The sequence below is a fragment of the Protopterus annectens genome, chromosome 17.part0 (assembly GCF_019279795.1).
Source record: "Protopterus annectens isolate FY-2018-M chromosome 17.part0, PAN1.0, whole genome shotgun sequence".
Classification (NCBI taxonomy): Eukaryota; Metazoa; Chordata; order Ceratodontiformes; family Protopteridae; genus Protopterus; species Protopterus annectens.
The window spans coordinates 15,584,556-15,611,030 of record NC_056751.1 but is presented as its reverse complement, the minus strand read 5'-3'; the positions used below and the strand labels follow the sequence as shown (position 1 = coordinate 15,611,030).

The following is a 26,475-nucleotide window of genomic DNA, read 5'->3' as shown; positions in this document are numbered from 1 at the left end:
TAAAGCAGGATTTTTGTGGCCACCTGTTTGAAGTAAGTCACCAATTGAATTTGCTTCTCTGGCGTAAGGAAAGCCATCTGGGCAGCTGTATTCAAGCTTGCACCCAGGAATGTAATTTTTTGAGAGGGTACCAGTTGTGATTTCTTTTCGTTTATAGTGTACCCAAGACAAGTTAGAACCCTTTTTACAAATGCCAGATGGTTTAGAAGAGTGTCCTTGTTTTCTGTCTGAATTAGACAATCGTCCAGGTATGGATATATTTGAATATTTCTTTGCCTGCAAAATGCATTTACTGGAGCCAGGCACTTTGTAAAGACCCTCGGCGCAGTAGATAAGCCAAAGGGCAGTGCAGAGAACTGGTAATGCAAGTAGCCTGCTTTGAAGCGGAGGTATCTTCTGCAAGATTCCCTGATTGGGATATGCAGGTAAGCCTCTTTTAAACCTAGAGTTGCCAATCAGGCATCTTTGCCTAGCATAGGTAGTAACTGGTGAAGAGTCAGCATCTTGAATTTTGGAATGTCCACAAAGGTGTTTAGAGTAGATAAGTCCAGAATTGGACGCCATGATTTGTCTTTTCTGGGTACCAGGAAAAGTATTGAATAGATACCTTGTCCCTTTTCCTCTTCTGGTACTGGTTGAATAGCCCCCCATGTTCATGAGGGAAAGTACTTGTTTCTGGGCCTCTGCCCACTGATTTGGAGGCAGGGCTGGTGATCCGTTTGGAATTGGCAATGTATGGAAATTAAATCTGTATCCCTGGGATACTATATTTAAAACCCATTTGTCCTGGGTTATAAGTTGCCAGTTTCTAGCAGGAAGAGCCAGTTTTCCCCACAAAGGGGCGGCTAAAAGTGCTTGTGTAAAGGGAAGTCATTGAGACTGCTTACCATAGGGAGGTGTCTAGTTGTTTCCAGATTTGGAAGAGGAGGCACCCCATTGTTTTTTTCTGAAAGTCCCTTGTGACTAAAACCTGGAGCCTTTGGAATGTCTGAGTTTGGCTTGAGTGGCACTCGAAGGAACTGGAAAGGACCAGTTCTTAGTAGGCCAGTCACTACTAAATCTTGGAGGTTGCACTTGTAAGAAATCTTTCACAGTTTGCATAGATGTAGCTTTATCTTCCATCTTTTTTAAAACTTCTTCAGCCTTATTACCAAAGAGCCGGTACTGTTGTAAAGGAACATCCAAAAATTTTGCTTTAACAGGATCAGGCAGATTTTGCTCTTTGAGCCAAGCATGCCTTCTTAGCACAGTCCCAGTTACAGCAGCCCTGCAAGAGGCCTCCAAAGAATCAAAACCACATTGCAAAGTATGCTTTCCAACTTGTTCAGCTGAATGCAATAAATCCTGTAAATCTTTGTTTTCCACACAGTCAGAAATTAATATCATTTTCTGTTTAAGCAGTCCCATGATACGCTGTTGATATTTTAGCATATGAAATTGACAGTTTAAACCCCTGATTGCCAAGGTTGCAGAAGTGTAAACCTTCTTACCCCATCTATCCAGAGCCCTGGAATCTCTATCAGAAGGGGTAGGATTTTTAGCAGTAGAAGCCTTAATACCCTTGGGACCCTGAGAAATGGTTTCAGGATCTGCAACAGGATTTTTGAAAAGAAATTTGTGGGAGTCAGGAACCCTGTAGTATCTGTCTGGCTTACAAGGAGCCGGAGGCAGAGAATCAGGAGCCATACTAGATTCTGAAAAAAACATCAACAATGTCTAGAACAGGAAGTATAGCCAAAGGCCTATGCTGAGGAAGAAGAAGAAAATCCCCAACTCTCTTTTTAGATTCACAGAAATCTTGACTTTCCCAGTGGAAATGTTCCCTTAAGGTATGTAAAGTTTCCTAAAAAGAAAAATCCTCAGGGGGAGAAGCAGAAGGAATGGAATCTTCTGCATCAGAGTCCTCAAAAGTAGGTATAGACAATTCCTGGTCATTAGAAGAGTCAGAAGAAATAGAATCTTGTTTAGAAGATTCATAATCAATGTCTTGCCTAGGACTCTCAGAAGGGGGGGTTGGCTACCCCTGATCAGAGTAATTAAATCTTCAGCCATTTTGATCATTTGTTTTTTAGGCATAGAGGCCTGCACATGTGGCCCAGGCGTCATTTTTTTAGGCATAGGTCGAGATTTTGGTCTTAGTTTTGAAGATGGCGTAGGTCTAATATACAAATCTGTAGGCCTGAGAACACCCTCCGAAGCCGGTGCTTGCACAGCGGCTCCAGACCCATCCAAGGTAGAGACATCCGCGGGTTCCATACTTGAAGCATCTCGCGGCATACCGGACTCCGAATGGGTCTCAGTAGAGGCCTGCGAATCAGAAGTAGCAGGTATCAGGGGCTGCGAAGGCGCCTCACTGAGTACTGGCGAACTGGTGACTGGCTTACGAGAAGCGTCATCGGCAGTTTTGGACCTTAACGGCCTGTCTCTGTCTTTTTTTAGGTATTCCAGTAGTCGGATTGCTAACCGACGACATTTCTGGATAATTAAAGCGTGAGCCAAAATATTTAGAAGCAAAACTGTACCGACATTTGATAGCACGTTGATTAAATAAAGCACAAAACTGACAGCAAGGTACATTGTGGTCAGGGCCTCGGCAAGGAATACCGTACAAATGAAAATCCTTATGAGGTATTTGCTTCCCACAAGTAATGCAATTATTAACATTTACTGACATCGGTAAATCCTTATGAGGTATTTGCTTCCCACAAGTAATGCAATTATTAACATTTACTGACATCAGTAAAGAGCAAGAAAAAGTTTCCCCAATGGGGTACTTAGCTTTTTAGTAGAAGACTTCAGATCTGAAACTCGAAAACGAAAATTTCAGGAGTCGGACGACCGGCACTTGCGAACTACTTCTGCTTCGTGCACCGTGCGGCAAGAAAGACTGATGTAATGGCGTCGGCTGCATGTTTTATACCCCTGACAACCTGACGTCATGGAAGAAGGGACAGCAACCGACACAGGATCCAAGACTTTGTTAATCAGGCCGACTGTGGGTAACCTGACAGCAGATTACCCAAATGTAATGACTGCAACAGTGAAACACAAAGAACATCTAAGGTAGTGTACCAGGTGGAAAGCATAAGAAGCTAACTCAGTATACAGAAAACCTAAAAAGTACAGTTTAGTAAAACATTACGGCTCATGGTTAAATTAAGCAACCTAATAAAAGTAATAATTACTGTTAAAAATATGATGAAAAAATCCCGAACTGTCTACCACTGTTTAAATGAGCTGATTATGGTAAGATATTAAGAATCCAGTAAATTATGCACAATGCTAAAAAGTCTATTAATTCTGTATTCTAGTGGAAATTAATCAATAGTGGGTGAACAGGTTAGCAAAGTAAGTACAACCAGTGGGCCAAAAGCTCAAATATTCAAAAAATGTATAGAGAAACAACATTCTAGACTAAACACTCCTACCCCAAACAAGAATCTCTTCTGAATGACCAGGAAAATTAACTCTTAGTGTTTTAAGTCCTAAAGTCAGTACAAGCTGGCTAGAGACTACACAGATCAGTCACCAGTCAGTATACTTTAAGAGCAGCCAAATGCTGAAAAGTACCTATTTATCTTTCAAACACCACAAAAAGATGGCATTATTAGTGTTCCAGGCATCAGAAGCCAAAGAATTACATTTGGGTAATGTCCAGACATAACTTCATTAATACCAAAGTGCTGACATAGTAACAACCCAACTCTAAAAGGTTACCTCAGCAGATAATAGGCCTCATCTCTGCCTCCAAAATCCACTGTAAATAACAGTAACTGAAAGAAACGATGCCAATTCTAAAGTGCCTCACCAGGAGAAGTGGAATAAGTGATCAAGACCAAGATCAATTACATTCAGGTCTTCAAAAACAAAACACCAGAGTCCAAGAAAAAAGCTTCAAATTCTGTTCTAGGCTCTGTTCATGCAACAGAAGAAACACACTTTAAGCAGGCTTTCATCAAAGAAAAAAATGCCAATCAGCCAGCATAACTCAGCCTAACTACCACACTTATATTTTGACACAAAACATACAGTATATACAACTATGATTACATATATAAACTATTTGGGTCACTGTGAATAAGATAAAACATGTATGAGAAGCTAATAAAAGTTAAACACTATAAAAAAACTGCAAAAAAATCTATCTGCTCCCAGATTCTGCAGAGTAGGACCATGCAGCCTATACTCTACACCAACTAGCACATACTTTATTTTGCTTAAGTTTGCTTACCAGGTTATCGCACTGATCTCTGTGGACCAACTACAGCCACAACCCGGACAAAAAAAAAATCTCAGTGTCCACAAAAGATAAAAGTACAAGTTATCTGCAAAAATAAATTTCACAAATTACACAATCAGCTGAATACAAACAAGTATAGATGTATACACAACATTACATGTAAACACAAAACTGGAAACAAATGAAACATTTTACTGTTAAAAAATGACAAAGTCAACAGAGATATGTTGTGTTTAAGTAAAATGAGTATGGAGCCTAACAAAAGGAGAGAATGAAAGACGAGGAAATAAAGGAGGGGAATCAAATAGTAACACTCAAAGAAATGGCCAGAAGGCTTTCATAGGTAAGAATGGACAAATGGAAAGATACAGGTTTTGTTGGGGTTTACTACTGGTGTCATAAGTAACCTTTTTAGAACCCGCTAAGTGTCTATCCTATCAACCAAAGAAGAAAAAAACTGTCAAACAAATTATGGAATGGCACACATATAAGGTATGCTTTTTGCTCCTCCTTCAATTGCCTCACACGTCAACATTTTTCTACACCATTAATCACTACAACAGCATAACAACGCCAATGAAAGTCAGCATATTTAGCACTAAATGATGCAGCTGTATATTAGCTTGATGACACAGCCATTTCGAGAATTACTGCTAAAGAAATACAAAAAAATTTCCATGTCAAAATAGGGATCCAACATATCTTCTCTTGTACAAGTGTTACTTAAACATGGTGAAAATGTGACATTTAAACATACACTTTCAAAGAATCTATTTATATTTTTGAAGTATGGCACTTTAATGCCTTTAGGTTTAAATGTAGAGTGCAACTGGAGGTATCTTATTTGAATATTTGTTTAACTGTATAACTGAACGTGAGTTTTACCTTTGCAATATATAAATGAATGTTATTTTGTTTTTTTATACTCCTTGAATGCATTTAATAGGAGGTGCTACAGTTTGATTATTATATTTTATTAAATTTTTATACTTTTTGAGAATCTTGGCTAGTTTGTTGTTTTTATCTACAGTTTGTTCTTTTGTTTTGTTGTGGTTTTATACCTTCTCAGTACCCCTCCATCCATCCATCCACAACCCTTTTTTCCCAATTTTGCACATGGGGTTTGGGGAGTCACTTCAACAGTGACAATCATCTACAGCCAAGGTTTACACCACCAGGTGGCTAGCACTGCTAACAGGACAAATTGTTACCTTTGTGCATTGTATGTTATTACCCTGTAAAGATCAGTATTAAATAAAAAAAAAATATAGGACATGCGCTGTAATGGTTTTGTAAACACAAATGACTACTGACATCTCAGAAGGATTTACCTTGAAGCAAGCCAGCATTAGCTGAAGGCAGTAGGGCATCACAGCTTTGTTTGTGCAAGGTAAAAGTTTAAGATCAGACCCTAAACAAAAAAAAAAAAAAACAAAAAGATGCATCAGTACTGTATTGTTTGCAAATCAATTTAATGTCGATTCTATACAACACACTTGCAGTTTAGCAAAAGCATTTAATAATAAACACAGACTGACCTGAAATACATGTATGAAACTTAGGAAATCCATAATGCTCACTTAAAAGCTAAACAATATGCTTAAGGAAGTATTTTAAAGGAAATAGTACTTTACGCTGTACAAACCATACACAGGGAAAAATGAAATGACATCTAAAGTGTGTCTGTCTGGGATTCTGACTATAAAGAAAACAAATGAGTTAATTTATGCACTCTCAGTAATTTGCTTTCTTTGGGTAGCAGCTCCTGTGGCTTTAAAATTTTCCCAGCAGTGGCTATGTCAAGCTGACTGGCTAGATAAGCTGCTACTTGGTGCCTGTTACAAATTAAGATCACAGCCTCACAGGGGAAAAGTAATCAATTCTTAGAGACAAAACCCTACAGCAAATTAGTAAAGTTTTATGCATGATGGAAATAACATGTAGACCTCACTCTGACTCCATATAACGATATGTTTCAAAGATCAGACTGCCACGGATATGGTAAACAATGGAACTACAAGAACACATCTCACCTGGGGGAACCATACTATACAAGAACAGTGACAGCATCAGACCTTGCTTGTGTAGCTTACTTTAAATATAAATTATAGCCAGCTAAGGCAAATTCAACAGCCATTTACATGCACAGCCTTTAATATGCACAACAGGATAACTGGGCTATAAGGTGATCTCCTCAAACATCTCGAAGACACATTCTATTCATGCCACAACAAAGCAACAGAACATTTCTAAATACAAAAATCACTGTAATACAAAAGGCTGTTAATATTTGGAACATTCAGTTAAGAAGCAAGCTAGCAAGTACGACTGGTGCTCGGCAACCAAGCTAGTTAGACCAATACTGAAAAATAAAGCCAGCACCTCGACTGGTTCCAATTCATAGATTTAATTGCACAGAAACTAGACCGGTTTCAGCTGTTTAAGCTTTCATCAGTAGTTACAAAGACAAAAAATAAACTGCTCCTTATATACCCTATAAAAAAGCAATGACATCACTTCCTGTCAAGGAAGAAAAAATTATTAATTATGTTACAAATGAAAATAAATGTATATGCAGCATACAAATATAATATACAAAAAATTGTTTGTTGTCCATCTAAGGCTGTACCAAACCATCATTGATGTCAGTTAGTAGAAAAATAAGATAAAATATTACCTTGGTGTTGTGAAAGAGATGTGTGCTATATAAAAATGAAAAAAGGTTAGCACAATAGTACATAGTTTATAATAGTCATGTCAGTAATAAATGTTGGGTAACATTATAAGCATATATCAGTGTCAAGTAGGAATCTCTAAGAATAATAAGTATAATGAATAAACATATATGAAAAATCACATTTAGTCATTGAGCCCTGGTGGGAAGAGCCCACCCAGTTTAACTATCCATCTTTTCTCTTTTTTATTAAGAATGTCATGCCATCCTGTTTTGAATGCCCTATTTCCAATAATGTTGTCAATAATGCAAAAAGAGAATTTGGCTGTAGGATGCTTAATGGTGTGTCTGTATAATGCGTTGGTTGGTCTACAATTCCTGATGTCTCCCAAATGTTCTGATATCCTGATGCGGAATTGTCTGGATGTTTGACCTACATAGAATGCTTGGCACGTGCATGTGGCTAGATAAATAATCCAGTCAGATTAGTTTATTTAATATTTAGATTATTAGTGTTCCCTCTTCTGGAGGGCTATTTAGGAGAACGTTGTTATTTCTCTTATAGGAAGGGCAAAACATTAAGTTCCCACTTTTCCTACTACAAAAGGAGTATCTTGGATGATAACTCTTGTACGCAGAGAACACTAACAGGGGATAAATTAGTGGGTACATATCCCTGTGGCCACTGCAGTTTTTGTGGTTATATATTCAAAACTAAAAGCTTCACAAGCAAGAATACTGGTCAGCTACATGATATTAAAATCTTTGGGAACTGCAGTTCTGACTGGATTATTTATCTAGCCACATGCACGTGCCAAGCATTCTATGTAGGTCAAACATCCAGACAATTCCGCATCAGGATATCAGAACATTTGGGAGACATCAGGAATTGTAGACCAACCAACGCATTATACAGACACACCATTAAGCATCCTACAGCCAAATTCTCTTTTTGCATTATTGACAACATTATTGGAAATAGGGCATTCAAAACAGGATGGCATGACATTCTTAATAAAAAAGAGAAAAGATGGATAGTTAAACTGGGTGGGCTCTTCCCACCAGGGCTCAATGACAAAATGTGATTTTTCATATATGTTTATTCATTATACTTATTATTCTTAGAGATTCCTACTTGACACTGATATATGCTTATAATGTTACCCAACATTTATTACTGACATGACTATTATAAACTATGTACTATTGTGCTAACCTTTTTTCATTTTTATATAGCACACATCTCTTTCACAACACCAAGGTAATATTTTATCTTATTTTTCTACTAACTGACATCAATGATGGTTTGGTACAGCCTTAGATGGACAACAAAAATTTTTTTGTATATTATATTTGTATGCTGCATATACATTTATTTTCATTTGTAACATAATTAATATTTTTTTCTTCCTTGACAGGAAGTGATGTAATTGCTTTTTTATAGGGTATATAAGGAGCAGTTTATTTTTTGTCTTTGTAACTACTGATGAAAGCTTAAACAGCTGAAACCGGTCTAGTTTCTGTGCAATTAAATCTATGAATTGGAACCACTCGAGGTGCTGGCTTTATTTTTCAGTATTGGTCTAATATTTGGAACACAAATGAATTTATTTACCGTTACATATGTTGGGTATGTCATGTATGTGTACTACATATACCTTTCATGTATGTACACCTGATAATTCATTATCATTATCTAATACATCAAACTATACATCCAAAGGATGAGTGGAGGCTCTAACCAACATCTCCGAGACAGCAGCTGTATCAGGATTTGCTCTTCCCCCAGAAATGCTGTCAAAGTAAAGCTTGATCAAAGTATGTGGAGGACCAAGTCACTACTTAACGTCTAATGTGAGATTGACCAAGTCATCTCACCAGACAGTACACCTGGGCTGCCCCTGAAAAGAGACACTTGTGTCCAGTAGATTGTCCTAGGCTGTTAGCAAATTCATCACGCCTTTGTCTTTTGAATTTCTGCACCCTTCAGATAGCTCCTAATTAGAGCTTCACTGCATGATATAGGACTATGAATCCCTGCATGGCTGATACAGTTTAAAGGACAGCAATGCCCACAGACAGAAAAAAAATGTTTATTGTAGCAAGTTGATGTTTCCTACGTTTTAACACTACTTTTGGACTCTGTATACTTTTTTATATTCTTAAACATAATTCTAGAGGCTGCACACATGGGGTCCGGCATCTTGATTTTTTTTAGTCTATCTCCAGGTATCCCACAGTGCACTGCTTGGCTTTAAAATATTATGCCACAGTCCCCGAGTTCCTGTCAGTGCATTGACTTTACATATGTTTTCACATATACCCTGCTTTCTTTTAGTTAGTTAGTCAGGTTTAATTACCATTTCTTGATTTTCAATGACTACTTAGGGGAAAACATTCTCTGAACTCTACTTGGGGCATAACATTATCTATGCAAACACTTTCATGCAAAAATCCTAAATGTTTTGGACTCGTAACTCATACCTGGGAGCCATACAGATGTTTCTTTGTAATCTGCCTATCCAGTGTCTCTTCCCCATGTTTTCTAACCTATGCTAATTGATTCTTATCTGGAATATTTTATATCCTTACTAATTACCCATTTTTAACACCACTCAGACGCTGATTTCCATTTTCTAGTAATTGCTTTTTTGGCAGCCAACAGAATTAAACTTAATAAGGCCTTACTATGTTATGCTGAGGCAATTCAGGTTATGTAACCCAGCTCAAAATAATGATTTCCTTACTTAACAGACATTTGCTCACCCAATATTTTCTGATACAGTATTCTGTGGGGAATTTTCAAAATCTGCCAACTCACTAAACTGCCAAAACATGTTTCCACTTACCGATTTCTTTTCCATCACATCTCCAACATTTGCTATCTACCTGAGGAAAAATTCTTGGAAATCAGCTTGGGGTATAAAAATACCTATGCAAGCAAAATCCTAAACCTTCTAGACTTGGTTGCATACTTGGAGGACATACATATGTCTTCCCATTGTTTTCTTGTAAATTGCTTTTCCAGTCTCTCTTCCCAATCTTTTCTCACATCCTCTGATTGATTCTTATAGTTATCATGCAATATTTTACAGTCTATACTAATTATCCATTTTTAACAGCTGCTATTGTTCTACAGTCAAATAAAAACTCTACCTGAGCAGGTCTTTCAATTAAAATCCACATATCCTTTTCTATTGGCCTGTAACTATGAGATCAAGCCCTGGTAGGGAAGGCAGTCTCTAGCCTGCAATTCAAATGCCTTCTTGGCCCCATTCTATTACGTTTCCAGCTTATTTGCTCCCAATATCTTGGTTCCTTTGCCAAGTTTCTCCAGTAAATTCCAGCTCCTTCTTGCATATTATCTCTACCCCTACTTGCAGTCATCTCTATCAGCAAATTCTCCTTTTTCCATTCTCATATTGGCGTAACTTCTGCTACTTTATGAACATAATATTCTGTATAGTTGCTACGATTCTCCTTATGGATCTGCATCCAAAATCTCACTCTCTCCATTTCTTCAACTTCCTCCTTGTTCATCATCATCCCTTTCCACTCTGAATTATAACCTTTTGCTCATGTTATGTATATGAGCCTCAACTGCGTAGCTTTAAAATATCTCCTCAAATCAGGTAAACCTAAATCATGGTTTTCTATTAGAAGGATCAGCTCATTCCACTTAACTTTTTCCCTCTTTCCACTCCCATATAAAATACTTTAATTCTTTATTAATTATTGTCAACAACTTTTCCATGAGTTGATAAAGTATACCTGACCTGTATACAAGACCAATGTGACTAAAAAAAACACATTTTCACTGCTTGTATCTTACTATCCACATCAATAAATAAGTTTTCAATTGCTCAATTTCTGTATTATCTTTTGTTTAGTCTCTTCTCACATATCCATAGCTAACATAATAGAAGTCTTTTTAATCCATACTCCTAATACTTCATCTTACCATGTCCCCATAAATATGGCCACTGCTGAACTAATTTGTGTGGGTACATAATTTACAGCTATTGCTTTTGTTTGTCTTTATTAAATTTATATCCTGAAAAGACTTATCTGTCTCAAAATGCTCCACAAAATCAAGATATCCTTTTTTGAATTTATCTGGTGCAAAATATCATCTACAAATAAAGCCAGTTTTCCTTTATTACCATACCAATTATATCCTTGTACTTCCAAGTCTATTATTTTCTTTGTTAAGGGTTCAAAAAATAAAGCAAATAAGGATACTGCTGCCCAGTTCTTATGGTCAAACATGCTTATCTGAGAGAAACCCTCCCACTTTAATTCTTGCCTCCACTCCTTCATACATCCTTTTAATTAACCTTATTATTGTATCAATGAATGCAAATGCTTGTAATGCCCTACTCAAAATCCTAGCTTACTCTGTCAAATGCTTCCTCTGCATCAAGCCCCACCAAAACAGAAGTATTTTCTTACATTCTGCTTTCCTCTGGATCACCATTGTTTTATTAATGTTGTCAAATGTTTGCCTTCCCTCCACAAAACCACACTGATCCATATCCATCAATTTTGGTAACATCACTGCCATTCTTTTAGTTAGTAAAGAATTTAACACTTTTTAATTGTGGTCTAAAATTGAATGGGTCGATATGAAGCTAGGTCTGAAGGGTCTTGGCCATTTTTAGATAACATAGCCACCACAGCTTTCTTCGAAGATGTTGCTACTTCTCCTCCTTCTAAAATACTGTGAAACAAAATCTTCCAGATCCACTTTTTTCCTTCCTAGTTTCCAGACTTCTACAGGAATACCATCTGTTCCTGAAGACTTTCCTGAAGACTGACTATACCTCACAGTTTTTATCCCATCACATCCTATCTTAACTGTCAGTTGTTGAGCCTCATTTACCTTTGACCGTGGCATAATTAGGTCTTAGATACATATTTTCATTTGCACTCTTTCTTGATTTCCACACTTCTCTGCTTTATACAAATTTTCATAAAATTTCTAGAATATCTCTAAAACCCCTACAAGATCATTGATTATTTTTCTTGATATAGATTCCCTAAGTTTGTCAAAAACCCTTTCAATGTTCTGTTGTCTAAGTTACTATGCTAATAGCTTTTGTGCTCAGATGTTACCAAAAATAGCTGCTTAACTGCAATCTTTCTAAACCTGTGCAAACTATCCAGATACTCCCTTTTTTCTCTTTAGCACTCTGCATTTGCTCCTCCTCATTTGCACTCTTTCTTGATTTCCACACTTCTCTGCTTTATACAAATTTTCATAAAATTTCCAGAATATCTCTAAAACCTCTACAAGATCATTGGTTATTTTTCTTGATATAGGTTCCCTAAGTTTTGCAAAAACCCTTTCAATGTTCTGTTGTCTAAGTTACTATGCTAAAAGCTTTTGTGCTCAGAAGTTACCAAAAATAGCTGCTTAACTGCAATCTTTCTAAACTTGTGCAAACTATCCAGAAACTCCATTTTTTCTCTTTAGCACTCTGCATTTGCTCCTCCTCTTCTTTTGTGAGATTCCCCTTATTCTACAAAGCTTTAACCTTTGTAAGCCCCTGTAGGTAATTTCTATTACTTCTAACTATATCTCTTTCTTTTTTATTTTGACTCTATTTTAAACTCCATTTTCATTTTATTCTAGTCACTTCCTATGACTTCTGAAGATATTTCTATCTTCCCTAATAACTCTTGAATAATTTCCACTACCCATTCCTTAAATTCTTCTCTTTTTAACAGCTAGGTGGGAATGCACCAGTGTCTTACTTCATTATCCTGCATTTTTATCTTAGCATTTATTTCGAATGATCAGGCATTGTTATTGGATGTCTGCTGAGGCTTTCAATTAATTGCATATGTTCCTGTAAAATATAATTTCTATCCAGTCTAGCCCAGTTATTGTATCATGGGGAATAATATGCAAATTCTGATCAAGTTCCTAATACTGAATTCACATCTTCCATACCAAATAGTTTCATAAATTTCTTCAGAAATCTACCCTGTTTTGTTATATTGTCCCTTCTAGGTCCTCCAATACAGCCTCACTATTGCAAACCACATTCCAGGCCCCACCTTTAAATACCATTCCCTGCTGAAAGCTAATTATTTCTCCCCAAATTTTCTTATGCTTCATAATAGAGTTGTCAGTGGAATATAAATACATGCCATTGTAATCCTCCAACCTTGCCAACAGCCTCTTACTACCACAAAATTTTACATTTTTTCCTCATTTATCACTAATGGAGACCCTCTAGTAATTAGTTTTAGGAATCCCCTTTTCCTCTGTCCCTGATATTCTACTGAATATCCATTCTGAAATACTCTCAATACTCTCTTTCTCTCGATCAAATTCACATGCTCATTTCTTTCCAAATGTGTCTCCTGCAGCATTGCTATTTGCATTTCTTAATATAATTCAGTATTCTTTTCTTTATCTATACTGCAAGGCCATTCACATTCAAAGATAATGTGGAATGTGTCACCATTATGATAATTAGTTATTACTCCCACTTATTCTGTTGAGCAGCATTTTTAAATGTCTAGCTTTGGCTTTTGTGTGATGTGCAAACACTAATGTTTGGCAGGTTTATCTTTTACATATTTGTTTCTTGTCATATGCATTTTGACCTATGTCACATCTTACAAGGCTATTAGTTTTAATAAAAAAACCTTAATCCAAAAAAACAAAACAAAAAAAAAACAGAACACCCCCCATAACCTATGAAATTAATACAAACACACAAAACCATGTACCTCTTCAAATAAAGTCTAACCATCAGAACAGGAACAATTGTCCCAGATTGACAGCTAAACTTACAGGCTTTAACTGACTTATAACAAATGTTATCCATGTGAAGACACATGGTACAGCCTGTGCATCTACTTGCATTAAGCGCAATCTGTTTCTGTCATCTTTATTCCTCTCCCAGTTGTAGAAAACAACTTGAATGCTTTCAGAAAGCACTACATTTTAGCCACTGAAAGAAAAGTATTCTGCTTCATTGCCATCTTATCAGCTTGTCTCCACAGAAACATGAGAATCAGAAAAACAGTTGCCTTCAACTTCAAGCTTTTCATATTGCACTGTTAACATTTACTTGCTAAAGGAAAACTTTTCATTACATTCAATGCTCTTTTACTTACCTGCATCCACTTAAAACTTGTTGTTAGATCAAGCCAAGGGCCTTAATCCAGTCATTCCCCTATGCAAGTCCAATTTACTTGTATCATGCTCTGTATACTTTTACAACCCATCTCTCACCTCAACTACCTAACATTACAGTCTACTATCTTAAACTTGCTTTTGTCCAGGCATTCTTCTCTTTTTACACTGTAGTACCTACATTTCTTAAAACTTAACAAGAATAAAGAAAGAAGGAAAAGGGGCACCTGTTTACTTTAGTATTCCTATTACAAACAAAAACAACTGAAAATGCTTTACTATATAACATGCAGTATATGTAATCCATGTTATATAGTACCGTGCAGTATATACAATATTTTATAAAAAGAAGGAAAAAGGGGCACCTGTTTACTTTAGTATTCCTATTACAAACAAAAACTGAAAATACTTTACTATATAACATGCAGTATATGTAATCCATGTTATATAATAACGTGCAGTATATACAATGTTTTATAAAAATAAGGTTGAAAATTGTTTTACTTACAGTGACTTCTTTTCTTCTTCTTCGCCTTTCCTTAATATTCTACCAAATACTGCTGACATGAAGTAGGGCATATGGTTTGAAGTCCCCGACAAAGTCAAAAACATCCAATATTTCCAGGTTTTCTTCTTCTGCCCTATTTCACAAATGTGACTGATGCTTTGTAATCCCACATTTATTCATCAATTTCCGAATTGCTGGTTTTCTTCCTGTTGAGCTCCTTCTACAAACTCCAGTCTCTGGTTCATTTCCAATGTACTCCTGGTTATTCTAGTCAACTGCTGCGCTTTTCTCTGTCTCTTAAGCATTTTCCTTTGGAACACTGGAAAAGGTTTCAGTGACATAGCCTCTCTATGACCTTTATTATCAGAAGAATTAGAAGCAGCGAGCACTTCTGTTTGATAGCTAACTTTTTGTTGGACAAACTTCTGTTATTTCCCCCATAGTCTGTTCTGCAGCAAAAGATTACTTTGATCCCCCAGGAAAAATATTCTGAAGATAGCTAGATACAGCAGCATGAATCTCACAACCTCTTCTCTCAACACTCCATGACTGCCGGAATAAATGTACTCCTCTTCTGCCTAGTGTACAATGAGTAATCATTTTCCACAAACATTTTACTGTCTCCAGCTTTTAATACTTTGTTTTTCTGCTACAGTTTTGTGAGAATCAACTTCTGCTGGTAGGATTGCATCTTTACTATTAGAGGTCTTGGCTGCTTTCTCATGGCCAGGTTTGGAGCATACACTTGATGTGCCCTTTTCAATTAACAACTCCTGCTGTGGAACACCAGTCCAGTTGCTTATTTGTGCTTTCATAAAATTAAACTTGAAGGAACAGACTGCATTATCTGGTACAGCAGAAAATATCAGATCATCTCTATATACTCCATCCTCAAACTCTTATAATTTTTTGAAACATTTCTTCTTCAGTAGTCTCATACTTAGCCAGGCTATTCTTCATTTTGCCCTCTGGTATTTGCAGTTTTATCAGCTCATCCAAACACGTGTTTAAAGCTTCTTTCATTTTCCAGTCTTTTGTTATTTGAGTTGATATACTCTCACTGTTTAATTTGTTTTAATCAGCTCTAAAAACATTACTGAATGTTATGTCTTGCACCAAAGCTGGAGCTTGAACTTATTTTTGCTAAACAGCTATAGGATTCTTCCCAGCCAATGTTTTCTCCCCACCCCTTGTAGTTTATTTTCTTTCAGGTTTTCTAACTTTATTCTTTGCTGGCATTCAGGCAGGGCGCCTACTACCCAGTAACTGACATTTATCCCACAACAGAAATTCATTGGTTCTCTTTCCTGAGTTTCTGTTTTCACACTGGCAGAACTAAAACTAAGCTGTCACTCAATGTGCAGCCATCTTGGAAGTCTTGATCATATCTATTTTGGTCTCATCGGAGCCTGCTGCTTTCCTTGATTTCATCTTCCCAAGTTATGTTCGTACTTCTAGGGTGGGATCTTTTTCTCCTTTCACTGTATGCTCTGTCTGGGGAAGTACAGCTTCTGTGGAGTTTTCTTGTTCAGAAGCTGATGGAAGTACTCTTTCCATCTACCTATTACTTCCTGTGGACTGATAAGCAGGTTACAGTTGGCATCCCTTATAAAGGGTGTCAGACTATCTTTATATTTCTGCCTTTCCCTTGCAACCTGGTAAGAGTCTCCTTGAGGCATTCATTGAGTCACGTTTCAGAAGCTAGCAGAGTGCATCTGATGCCTTCTTTGCTACTTCAAATCTTCTCTTAGCCTTTGTTTGCCGACCATTAATCCTTCTTAGCCTGCTCCATCTTTTCTAGCTCTCCCTTTGTCCTGCAATATTCCTTCATTTTGATGACTTCCTTGACATCTACATTCTACCACCAGCTTTCCTTATGCACTTTGCCTTCACACCTGGCTCATTTGCTTATCTGTTCTATACTCCATACACATGCTGTTTTGAGATGCTGCCATTCTTCAACTCCATCCAGTTGCTCTTCTTCCTGAGGTGCTAGAGCCCTGACTAATTGTTTGAACTGTTGTACTTTCCCTCCAGTCAACTTGCAGGTCTTTAATCTTGAAATATGTTTGGGGAATACAGTTTTCTATGCTGGTATTTCTAAGCAAAAATCTTAAACATTCTGGACTTTGTTGGATACTTGGAAGCCATACATATATGTCTTCCCACTGTTCCTTTGTAAATTACATTCTAGTCTCTCTTCCCCAATCTTTTTCTAACCTCTTCTGATTGACTCTTCACTTCAACAGTAACAATCATCTAGAGCTAAGGCTTACACTGCAGGGTGGCTAGCCCTGCCTCTGTAGTACACACACACATATACACACACACACACACACACACACACACACACACACACACACACACACACACACTCTTATGGCCAATTTACAGTGTCCAATCCACCTACTGCATGTCTTTGGAAATGTGGGAGGAAACGGAAGCACCTGGAGAAAACTCATGCAAACACAGGGAGTACATGCAGACTCCGCAAGGCACCTAAGCCGAGAACCAAACTGAGGAACCTTTTGCTTTGAGGAAACAACATTATCTGCTGCACCACTGTGATGCCCCCATTTGGTTCTTATAGTTATCTGGCAATATTTTATATTCCCTACTAATTATCCATTTTTTTAACAGCAGCTTCTGTTCTAGATTTGACTAAAACTCTACCAGAGCAGGTCATTCACTTAAGGCTCCCCTTTTCTGTTCTTTTTGCCTATACTCATATAGCAATCGCTGGTAGGAAAGGCAGTCTCTAACCTGCAGTCCAAACTTCTTCTTGGTCTTATCCCACTCTACTATCTTCCCCTCTCTAGTTATTCCAATATCTTGGTCCTTTTGTCAGTTTTCTCTAGTAAATTCCAGCCTCCTCTTGCCTATTTTCTGTACTCCTGCTTAAAGTCATTCCTACTGGCAAAGACTCCTTTCATCATTTGTATGTTGACCTACTTCTTAAAATACTTTCTGCAGCTTTATGAGAATTACATTCAGTATGGTAGTTATTATTCTCCTTAAGGATCTGCATCCAAAATCCTACTTTCTCCTTATTTCCTGAACTCTCTCATGCCCCCAACACTTTATCATCATCTCTTTCCACTTTGAATTATAACTTTCTGTTTGTGTTATGTATATGAACCATAACTGTGTAGCTCTAAAACATCCCTTTAAATCAGGTAATCCTAAATAACCTTGTCCTATTGGAAGGATCAACCTATACTACTTAAATCTCATCCTCTTCCCCTCCCAGATTAATTCATTTAACTCTTTGTTATCTATTGCCCACAACTTCTCCTCTGGTCGATAAAAGTACGCCTGACCTGCATATAAAAATAAAGTTACCAAAAGCATTTTCATTTCTGCATATTTCTATAAATATCAATAAATAAGAGCTTCCTATATCTCAGTTTTTTTATTATCTTTTTAGTCTATTCCAACATATCCTTAGCTGCCACAACAGAAGCCATTTTATTCCATACTCCTAAATATTTCATCTTATCAGATCCCCATAAATATGGGTACTGTTAATTCAATTTGTAAGTGGATGCATAATTTACAGCTATAGCCTTTGTTTTATCTTCTTTAGTTTTATATTCCAAAAGGACTTGGAACTGTTACAGAATGTTACAGAACACCAAGATGTGCTTTGCTGGATTTATCAGACACAATATATCTGCAAATAACACCAGCTTTTCTTGATTACCATATCAATTGTATCCTTGAATTTCTGAGTCCCTTATTTTCTTTGCTAATGGCTCTAAAGGTATAACAAGTAACACATGGGAAAAATACACCCCTGCCTGGTTCCTCTGCTCCAACATGACTTATCAGAGAGAAACCTTCCCACTTTAATTCTTGCCGCCAATACTTCAAATACCTTCAAATTAACTTTATTATTGTATCAGGGTATGCAAATGCTTCCACTGCCTTAATCGTAACATCCACGCTTACTCTGTCAAATGCTTTCTCTGCATCAAGACTCACAAACAACACTTGTATTTTCTTATATTCTGCTTCCCCCTGGATCATTATTGTTTTATTAATGCTATCCAATGTTTACCTCATCTTCACAAAACCACGCCAATCTACAGCTATGAATTTTGGCAACACCTCTGTCATTCTTGCAGCTGGAATAGACAGACATACTTTACAATAATGGCTTAAAATTGAAATGGAGCTATATGAAGCTAGGTCGGAGGGGCGCCTTCACTGTCTTTAGGTAATACAGCCACCACAGTCTTCTTCCAATATATTGATGATTCTCCTCCTCTTAAAATATTGCAAAACAAAATTTTCCAGATCTTTATCACTTTTTTTCCTCCTAACTTCCACAGGAATACTATCTGTTCCTGGAGACTTTCCTGCAAATTGATTATACATCACAGTTCTCACCTCATCTACTCTTATCTTAAATACATTACAGTTCATACCTTCTCCTACCTTAATTGCTAGTTGTTAAGCCTCATCTACCTCTTACAATAGCATAACTAATTCTTCCATAAATATTTCCATTTGTGCTCTATCTTGATTTCCAGTATTTATCTGGTTTATACAAATTTTCATAAAATTGCTAAAATATCTCCTACACCTCTACAGGATATCTGGTTATATATGTTGTTATAGGTTAAGTTAGGTGACAACACTTTCCATTGCCCAAGTCATTGTGCTAAAAGTCTTTGGTCTAAAGTTATTTAAAAGCAGTTGCTTAACATCAATTTTTCTAAACTCATGCATATTATCCAAACACTCCCTTCTTTTCTCTTTAGCACCCTGCTCTTATGACTCTTCTTGTTCTGTGATACAGCCCCTCTAAATAATTCCTGTACTTCTCAATCAGATATCTTTTACTTCTACTCTATTTTTATACTCCATTTTATCCCACTCACCAGCTATTACTTGAGAAGAGATTTCTATCTTCCATAATAACTCTTGAATAATTTCCACTACTCTTTCCTTAAATTCCTCTTTTTTAACAGGGAGGTGGGAAAGTGCCAGTGTCTCATTTTAATTCATTACCATGCAATTTTCCTAGTTTATCAGTGTATGATCTGAAAAAAAGTTATTGGATGTGTATCAAAGCTTTCAATTAAATGCACAAGTTCCTGTGAAATATAATTTCTATCCAGTCTAGTCAAGTAATTCTACCTTAGGGTATAATATATAAATTCTGTCAGAGTTCTTATTACTGAACTCATGTCTTCCATACCAAATATTTTGATCAAATTTCTTCAGAAATCTACTGTTTTTTGTTATTTTTCCCATCTAGGTCCCTCTGATACAGCCTCACTATTGCAAATGAAGTTCCAGTCCCCACCTATATGTAATATTCCCTGCTAGAAGATGGTTATTTTCCCTAAATTTTCTCAAGCTCCATAATACCAGTTTTAAGTGGAATATAAATACATGCCACAGTAACCCTCCTTCTTTCCAGTGTAGCCCCATACTACCACATATCTATGATTATTGTATTTTTTTCTTCTTCTATCACTAAAGGAGACCAACTAGCAATCAGTATTACTTTATTTTTCATTTGTCCCTGATACTCTGCTGAATATCCACCCTAAAATCATTTATTTGTCAAATTCATATGCTCATTTCTTTCCACGTGTCCCCTGCAGCATTGTAACTTGCACTCTGCATTTCTTAACACAATTCAAAACTCTTTCCTTTTGTCTACATCTGCAAGACCATTTACATTCCCAGATAATATGGATAGCGTAGCCATTATGATAAAAAGCTATTGTTGCCACCTATTACACATTAGTTTTCTGAATGTGTATTTAGAACTTTCATCTTACAATCAGACACTAATGTTTGGAAGGCTGATCTTTTATACTGTTATTTGTCCTCCTCTCCATTTGAACCTATGTTGCATTTTTCAAGACTTTTCATTTTAATGAAAACCCTTGAACAAAAAAATGCATTTTTAGAACATTCCCATCCCCTATTAACTTAGGATAAACACACAAAACTGTGTACATCTTCAAAAAATGAAGTTTAACCATCCAGATACAGACCAAGTGTCCCAAAGTGATAGATGGGCATTACAAAACTTAAAATGAAGGTTACTAATGATAATGTGGATGTTACAGCATGTGTTCCCACTTCTACGGATTGCTGTCTGTTCTTTTCTCATCTGTATTCCCTTCCCAGAAGTGAAAAGCTTTCCAAACATTTTGTATTGCTGTCTGTTCTTTTCTCATCGGTATTCCCTTCCCAGAAGTGAAAACGTTTTCCAAACATTTTATACTTCAATAGTTTTTGAAATGAAGATGCTGAAAGCTTAATTACTGTAAAAGCACAGCTACAGTACCAAGTTTCTTACCTACGGTACCTTCAAGTACTTAATACTATGACCCATCACTACCTTCACTATGGAACTTAAAGCTGGCCGTTTCTTATATGTATGGTCAATTATTACCTCACAATGGTAAGTAATCAGAAAAACAAACATCACTGTTTTTAGAAACATCAGCTATTTGAAAATGCTGACCTTATTGCACATGCATAAAATGGCATCATTTAGTACATATTATATATTTATTTATGAATCTGTTAACTAGAGTGCAGCACTTATCTCAATGGATCATTTTCAGGCACAGTTGGGGTGTACACTTCTACTCAAAACAGAAAAAAATGAATAATACACCCAATTTGAGTAGGAAACATCCAGGAATATATATAAAGCATTATATATATATATATATATTATACATATATAATACTTTACTATAACTAATTTGATGCTTTTTATTGCTGGAACTATGGCAAACTGCCATTTTCAGTTGCTTTTTAGCTTCTGTTCTACTCTGTGTTTTTAGTTTAGTAAAACAGAATTAGGATTGCAAAATTGGAACTGTATTTGCTATTGTATATTTATCTCTCTCTTTTCGTCTTCTCTGTCTCTGTACTTTTTCACACCTACCTGTAATCTCCAACTCTCCTCTTTGCATTTCAGTCATGCTGACCACAACTTTGCCATGGTCCCACTTACTGTGCCCTGCAGCTCAGATTACAGACAAACTGGAGCACGTCCCTACCTCAAGGAAAAGGAACTGAGGTTTTACAATGTATGTCAATATCCTGTAATTATTTCTGCTATAATACCAACCACTTGTATTTAGTAAGGCAACTTACAGGTGGTGTGCACACTAGCTCAAGGACCCCCCCCCCATCCTTATTCGACACTAACAGCTAACATTCTGCCCTGTTGTCTTTTTCTCCCAAGTTCTGGCACGTACATAAATTAAATGACAGAAAAGTTAAATTGGAGAAGAAACAAATAAAATTAAGAAATATGTACATTTAATGATCTCCACCCTTTAGGTGTCCTGGCTACCAGTTAACATTACAATTGCATACAGTCAATTAAGACAAGTAAGAGAAGTGACACCCAGTCATTTGCAGCACTGACCTGAGCTGAGAGTGACTCACTAATAGTTTTTCTTTTCTCTTCTAGCATTTCTGGTGTCTGTCTCAGCCTGCACCACTCAGGTTCACTGCGCTCTCCTACCCTACCTCCATTGCCACCCACCCCCACTTTCTTTACAGATACACAGCTAGCTCTTTGTCTCAGCCCCTCCCAGTTCTACAACCTAACCAATCTCACACCTCTATCAATCCCATACCACTCTTCTACATCTCCTCACCCTTTTCACTTCCACAATCCACATTTACACTCCCACCCATCAGCATCCAATCTACACAACTGTTAATACCTATGGCCCACATACAGTTGCCTGAAAGCCCCTGGATACCCCATCTCCATCAAAGTTAATCTCAACTCCCTATATTTCTACACTCAGCAGTACATATTTCTTACCTCCCACTTCCACTGACACAAACACATTGTCCCACTTATATCTCACAGCTAGCCTACTGCTGTACTTAACATTCCTAACCTCCTATCACATACTTTTCCACTGTGTAACTTCTCCTACATGCACATACTCATCTTACCACAAAGAAACCTCCCTACACTATCTAATCTCTCCCTCTCTTTTCAATACCTCCTACAATCAATTCCACAAACTCAAATTACTCACTCTCTCAACAACATCCCCAAAATCGAAATACATACTCTTTATTATCTCTTTTTATCCCATTAAACCTTCCCCATTCCCACATAACTTACTTCTGGATGGAGACATCCACCCCAATCCTGTTTCCCCCAACCCAACCTCTCCTACCACAATCCAACCTCCCTCTCGCAAAAAGCATCACTCCATTACCACCTCCACTAATCATATATGTCTATTTACTCACTTAACATTCTAAAACCACAGAGCTTCACTCTACTCCCCTCATAACCTAGCCCAATCTGAAACATGGTTAAAACCTCACATCTCTATGAAATATTGCCTCCCTCACTACATCGACTGTCAAGAAAAGAATTACCACAAAAGGTGGATGAGCTGCTATCATGTACTCTAAGCACCTTAACTTATCCCCCCAGTACAGAACACCCAAACTTTCATCCAGCCAAACAACGTCTGCTTAACTGTCATCTCAGTCCCCCACAAAAGTTGCCATTGCTGCTATATATATTCCACCAGGAAATAACATCCCTATCCTAGAAGCTATCCTGCCCTGTCTCTCACTGCATGTTTCTTATGAGACCATACTTCTAGGTGACGTCAATATAGACTGACAAAAACTATCATCTGTCTTTCCCACTCTCAACATTAATGCTCATGGTTTCCACCAACTCATTACTACCCCAACTCACTTTAACAAAAACAATACAAACAGCTCCACCTTAGACTGGATTCTTACTTCCAATCCCACTCTATACCATAACCCCAGTACCCTGCCAGACTCCCCGAGTGACCACCTCCCCACTCGAGTATATAGATACTCTCTTCATAACCCTAAGTCCCATCTCTATAAAGACTGTCACAACCTTTCCTCCTTCAACAGTGAAACTTTCAATAATATGCTTTCCTCTATCAACTGGCTCTATCTGAAGGACCTTCCCCTCAGTTATGCAGTTCTACATTCCAGTCATACTTTCCTCAACATCATAGACTCACTAGCCCCTCTTAAAAAAATCAGAATCAAAACAACTTCTCCCCCCTGGCTCTCCAAAGACACTCTTGCTCTTATGAAAAATAGGGACAACATTTAGAAACAATGGTCACATACTAAATCTGCCACACTACACCAAAAATATAAAGAACTTAGAAATCAATCAAAAAACACATCAACAATGACAAGAGAAAACTCTATTATAAAGCACAACTTACCCATGATTCCAATGCTAAAAAATTCTCGCACACCATAAATAAAATTCTGCACCCAGGATTACCTACCACCCCCAATCCCTTTCCTAATAACACCTCCCAAGAAACTGCTACCCTACTAAATACTCACTTCACTGAATCAATTCAAAAACTAACTCAAACACACAATCTCCCTCGCATCTCACAACACAAAACCAAAACCAACCCTTTCTCTCTTAACCCTGTCTCCACTGCATACATTAAATCCCTTCTACTTAAATTAAAACCTGCTCCCTTCTTCCAATAACCTTCCTCCCTTCTTTCTTAAACTAGCAGCTCACTCTATAGCCTATGTGGTCTCAATTCTAATAAACAGATCTGTTCAGGAATCCACAGTCCCAGACATATGGAAATCCTTCTATACCATTTATCTACATAAAGGTTGGCATAACACCGGCCCTTCAAACTGTAGACCCACTGCCATCCTCCCCCCAGCTCTCAAAAATCCTTGAAAAATGTATACACAACCAGCTTCTTACATACCTAATCGATAGTAACCAACTAGCCCCTACACAACATGGTTTTAGGCCAAATCATAGTACTTCCACAGCTCTCATATCCTTCACACATACTGTTGCCAAAGCCAGGGACAATAACCTTGTATCTTCTCTGTTTCTAGATCTCTCTAAAGCTTTTGACACAGTCTTTCACTCCAAGCTCATTTCCAAACTAACCTCAACCTCTCCTCCTCTACAATCCTCTAGTTCTCTAGCTATCTATTGAACAGGCTACAATCAGTCAAATGGCAATTCATCTGCTCCCTCTTCTTATCCATTCACACTGGTGTCCCTCAAGGCTCAATCCCAGGTCCTCTTCTTTTCAGTATCTTCACCAATAACCTAGACTCTTCTTGCTCCACCTCCCCTCTGATACAATATGCAGATGACTCTACCCTCATTGCTGTCTCTGACATCTTTCACTTACATTCCATCACTCAGAATGTATTTTTGTCAGTAGAAAAACACAACACCAACTAATACTTAACCCTAAAAAGACCAAGCTCCTATTATTCCTTACAAAATTGCTCTCCCACCATAAAAAGTACAGTTATGTACCTACCATAAATGTAGATGTTCGAGTGTATTCACTGTTGCATTCATTACACTTGGGTTATCCTGCTGGCAGGCTACCCGCAGTCGGTCAGAATTCCAAAGTCTATGTCCGGTGTTGGTTGCTGTCACCTCTTCCCTGACGGCAGTGCGCCAGGGGTATAAAAGATGCAGCCGACGCCATTTTCTTCAGTTTTTCTTGCCCCAGATGTCAGGTGCCCCCAAATAGGTAGGCTAAAAAAAAATTATGCCAAGAAGCATGTATGTACTAAAATAAACATTACCTTCATCTACAAGCAAATACACCACATAGGTTGTATAAAATAGAGAAGTACAGAAAAGTCCCAGCAAAGAAAAGGGGGATGGTGGGTGGGTAACCTGGACTGCAACAGTGAATACACTCGAACATCTACATTTATGGTAGGTACACAACTGTACTATGTTCATCGTGTTTCACTGTTGCAGTCATTACACTTGGGTTGAGTCCCAAAGCTGAGGTTGGGTGGCTGGGCCTAAATAGGATTAGGAGAGGCTACAAGGCCCTGCAGAACTGCAGTGGCAAAGCCTGCTCTGGATTTAGAGTACAGAGGTAAGTGGTAGTGCTTGGTGAAAGTGTGCACTAAACTCCAGGTTGCAGCCTCTAAAATGTCTTTGGTTGGTACTCCTCTGAGGAAGGCTGCTGAAGTGGCTGCTGCTCTGGTTGAATGTGACCTAATGCCCTTAGGCACTGGTTTGCCATGTTGTGAATAGCAGAAACAAATGCAGTGTCCTATCCATTTTGAAATAGTCTGTTTTGAGATGGGCTTTCCTTGTGATCCTGCAGCATAAGCTACAAACAGTTGTTCAGTTTTTCTGAAAGCTTTTGTTTTGTCCAAATAGAAGCGTAGCTGTCTGTGTATGTCCAAAGTGTGCAGAAGTCTCTCCCCTTTATTCTGGGGATTTGGATAAAATGTTGGCAAATGAATGGTTTCGTTAAGAGCCACACTGGATACTACCTTTGGCATAAATGTTGGGTTTGTTCTTAGAGAAACCCTGTCCTGATGAAAAATGATGAAAGGTTCCACTGCCATCAATGCCTGTAACTCTGAGACTCTTCTTGCTGAAGTTATTGCTAGGAGCAGAGCAGTTTTCCATGATAAGAATTTTATATCAGCTGTATTGGCTGGCTCAAAAGGAGGCAGTGTGAGCTTTTCTAAAACAAAATTGAGGTCCCATGTGGGTATCGGTGCTCTCCTTGGGGGTCTTATGTTTTTTGCCCTTCTGAGGTACTGTCTTAGTAGTGGATGAGAGAAAATTGGAGTTTCCGTACTGTAATGAGCTGAAATGGCAGAGGCACTGATCTTAATTGATGAGAAGGATAGGCCTTTGTCCAGCATCTCAGTTAGGTATTGTAAAATCTGAGGTATATTTGGAACAAGTGGTTCGAGTCCTTGTGCCTGGTTCCAAGCACAGAATCTCTTCCATTTTTCTACATAAGACTTCCTAGTGTTGGGCCTCCTGGCTTCTAAAATAATATCCATAACAGCTTTAAAGAGAAAGGTGTGGTCTGAGTGGCTATATTATCTGCCAT

The 26,475-nt window shown here is 37.6% G+C and overlaps 1 protein-coding gene across 2 annotated transcripts in view; it reads right to left on the bottom strand.

The window, feature by feature from the left end:
- INTS10 (integrator complex subunit 10) overlaps window positions 1-26,475 on the bottom strand; it is a 1,128,594-nt gene that overhangs the window by 518,865 nt on the left and 583,254 nt on the right. For both annotated transcript variants that reach the window (XM_044059448.1, XM_044059449.1), the window contains exon 14: window positions 5,572-5,651. In XM_044059448.1, the coding sequence (XP_043915383.1) occupies window positions 5,572-5,651 (80 nt within the window). The remainder of the gene's footprint in view (window positions 1-5,571; window positions 5,652-26,475) is intronic.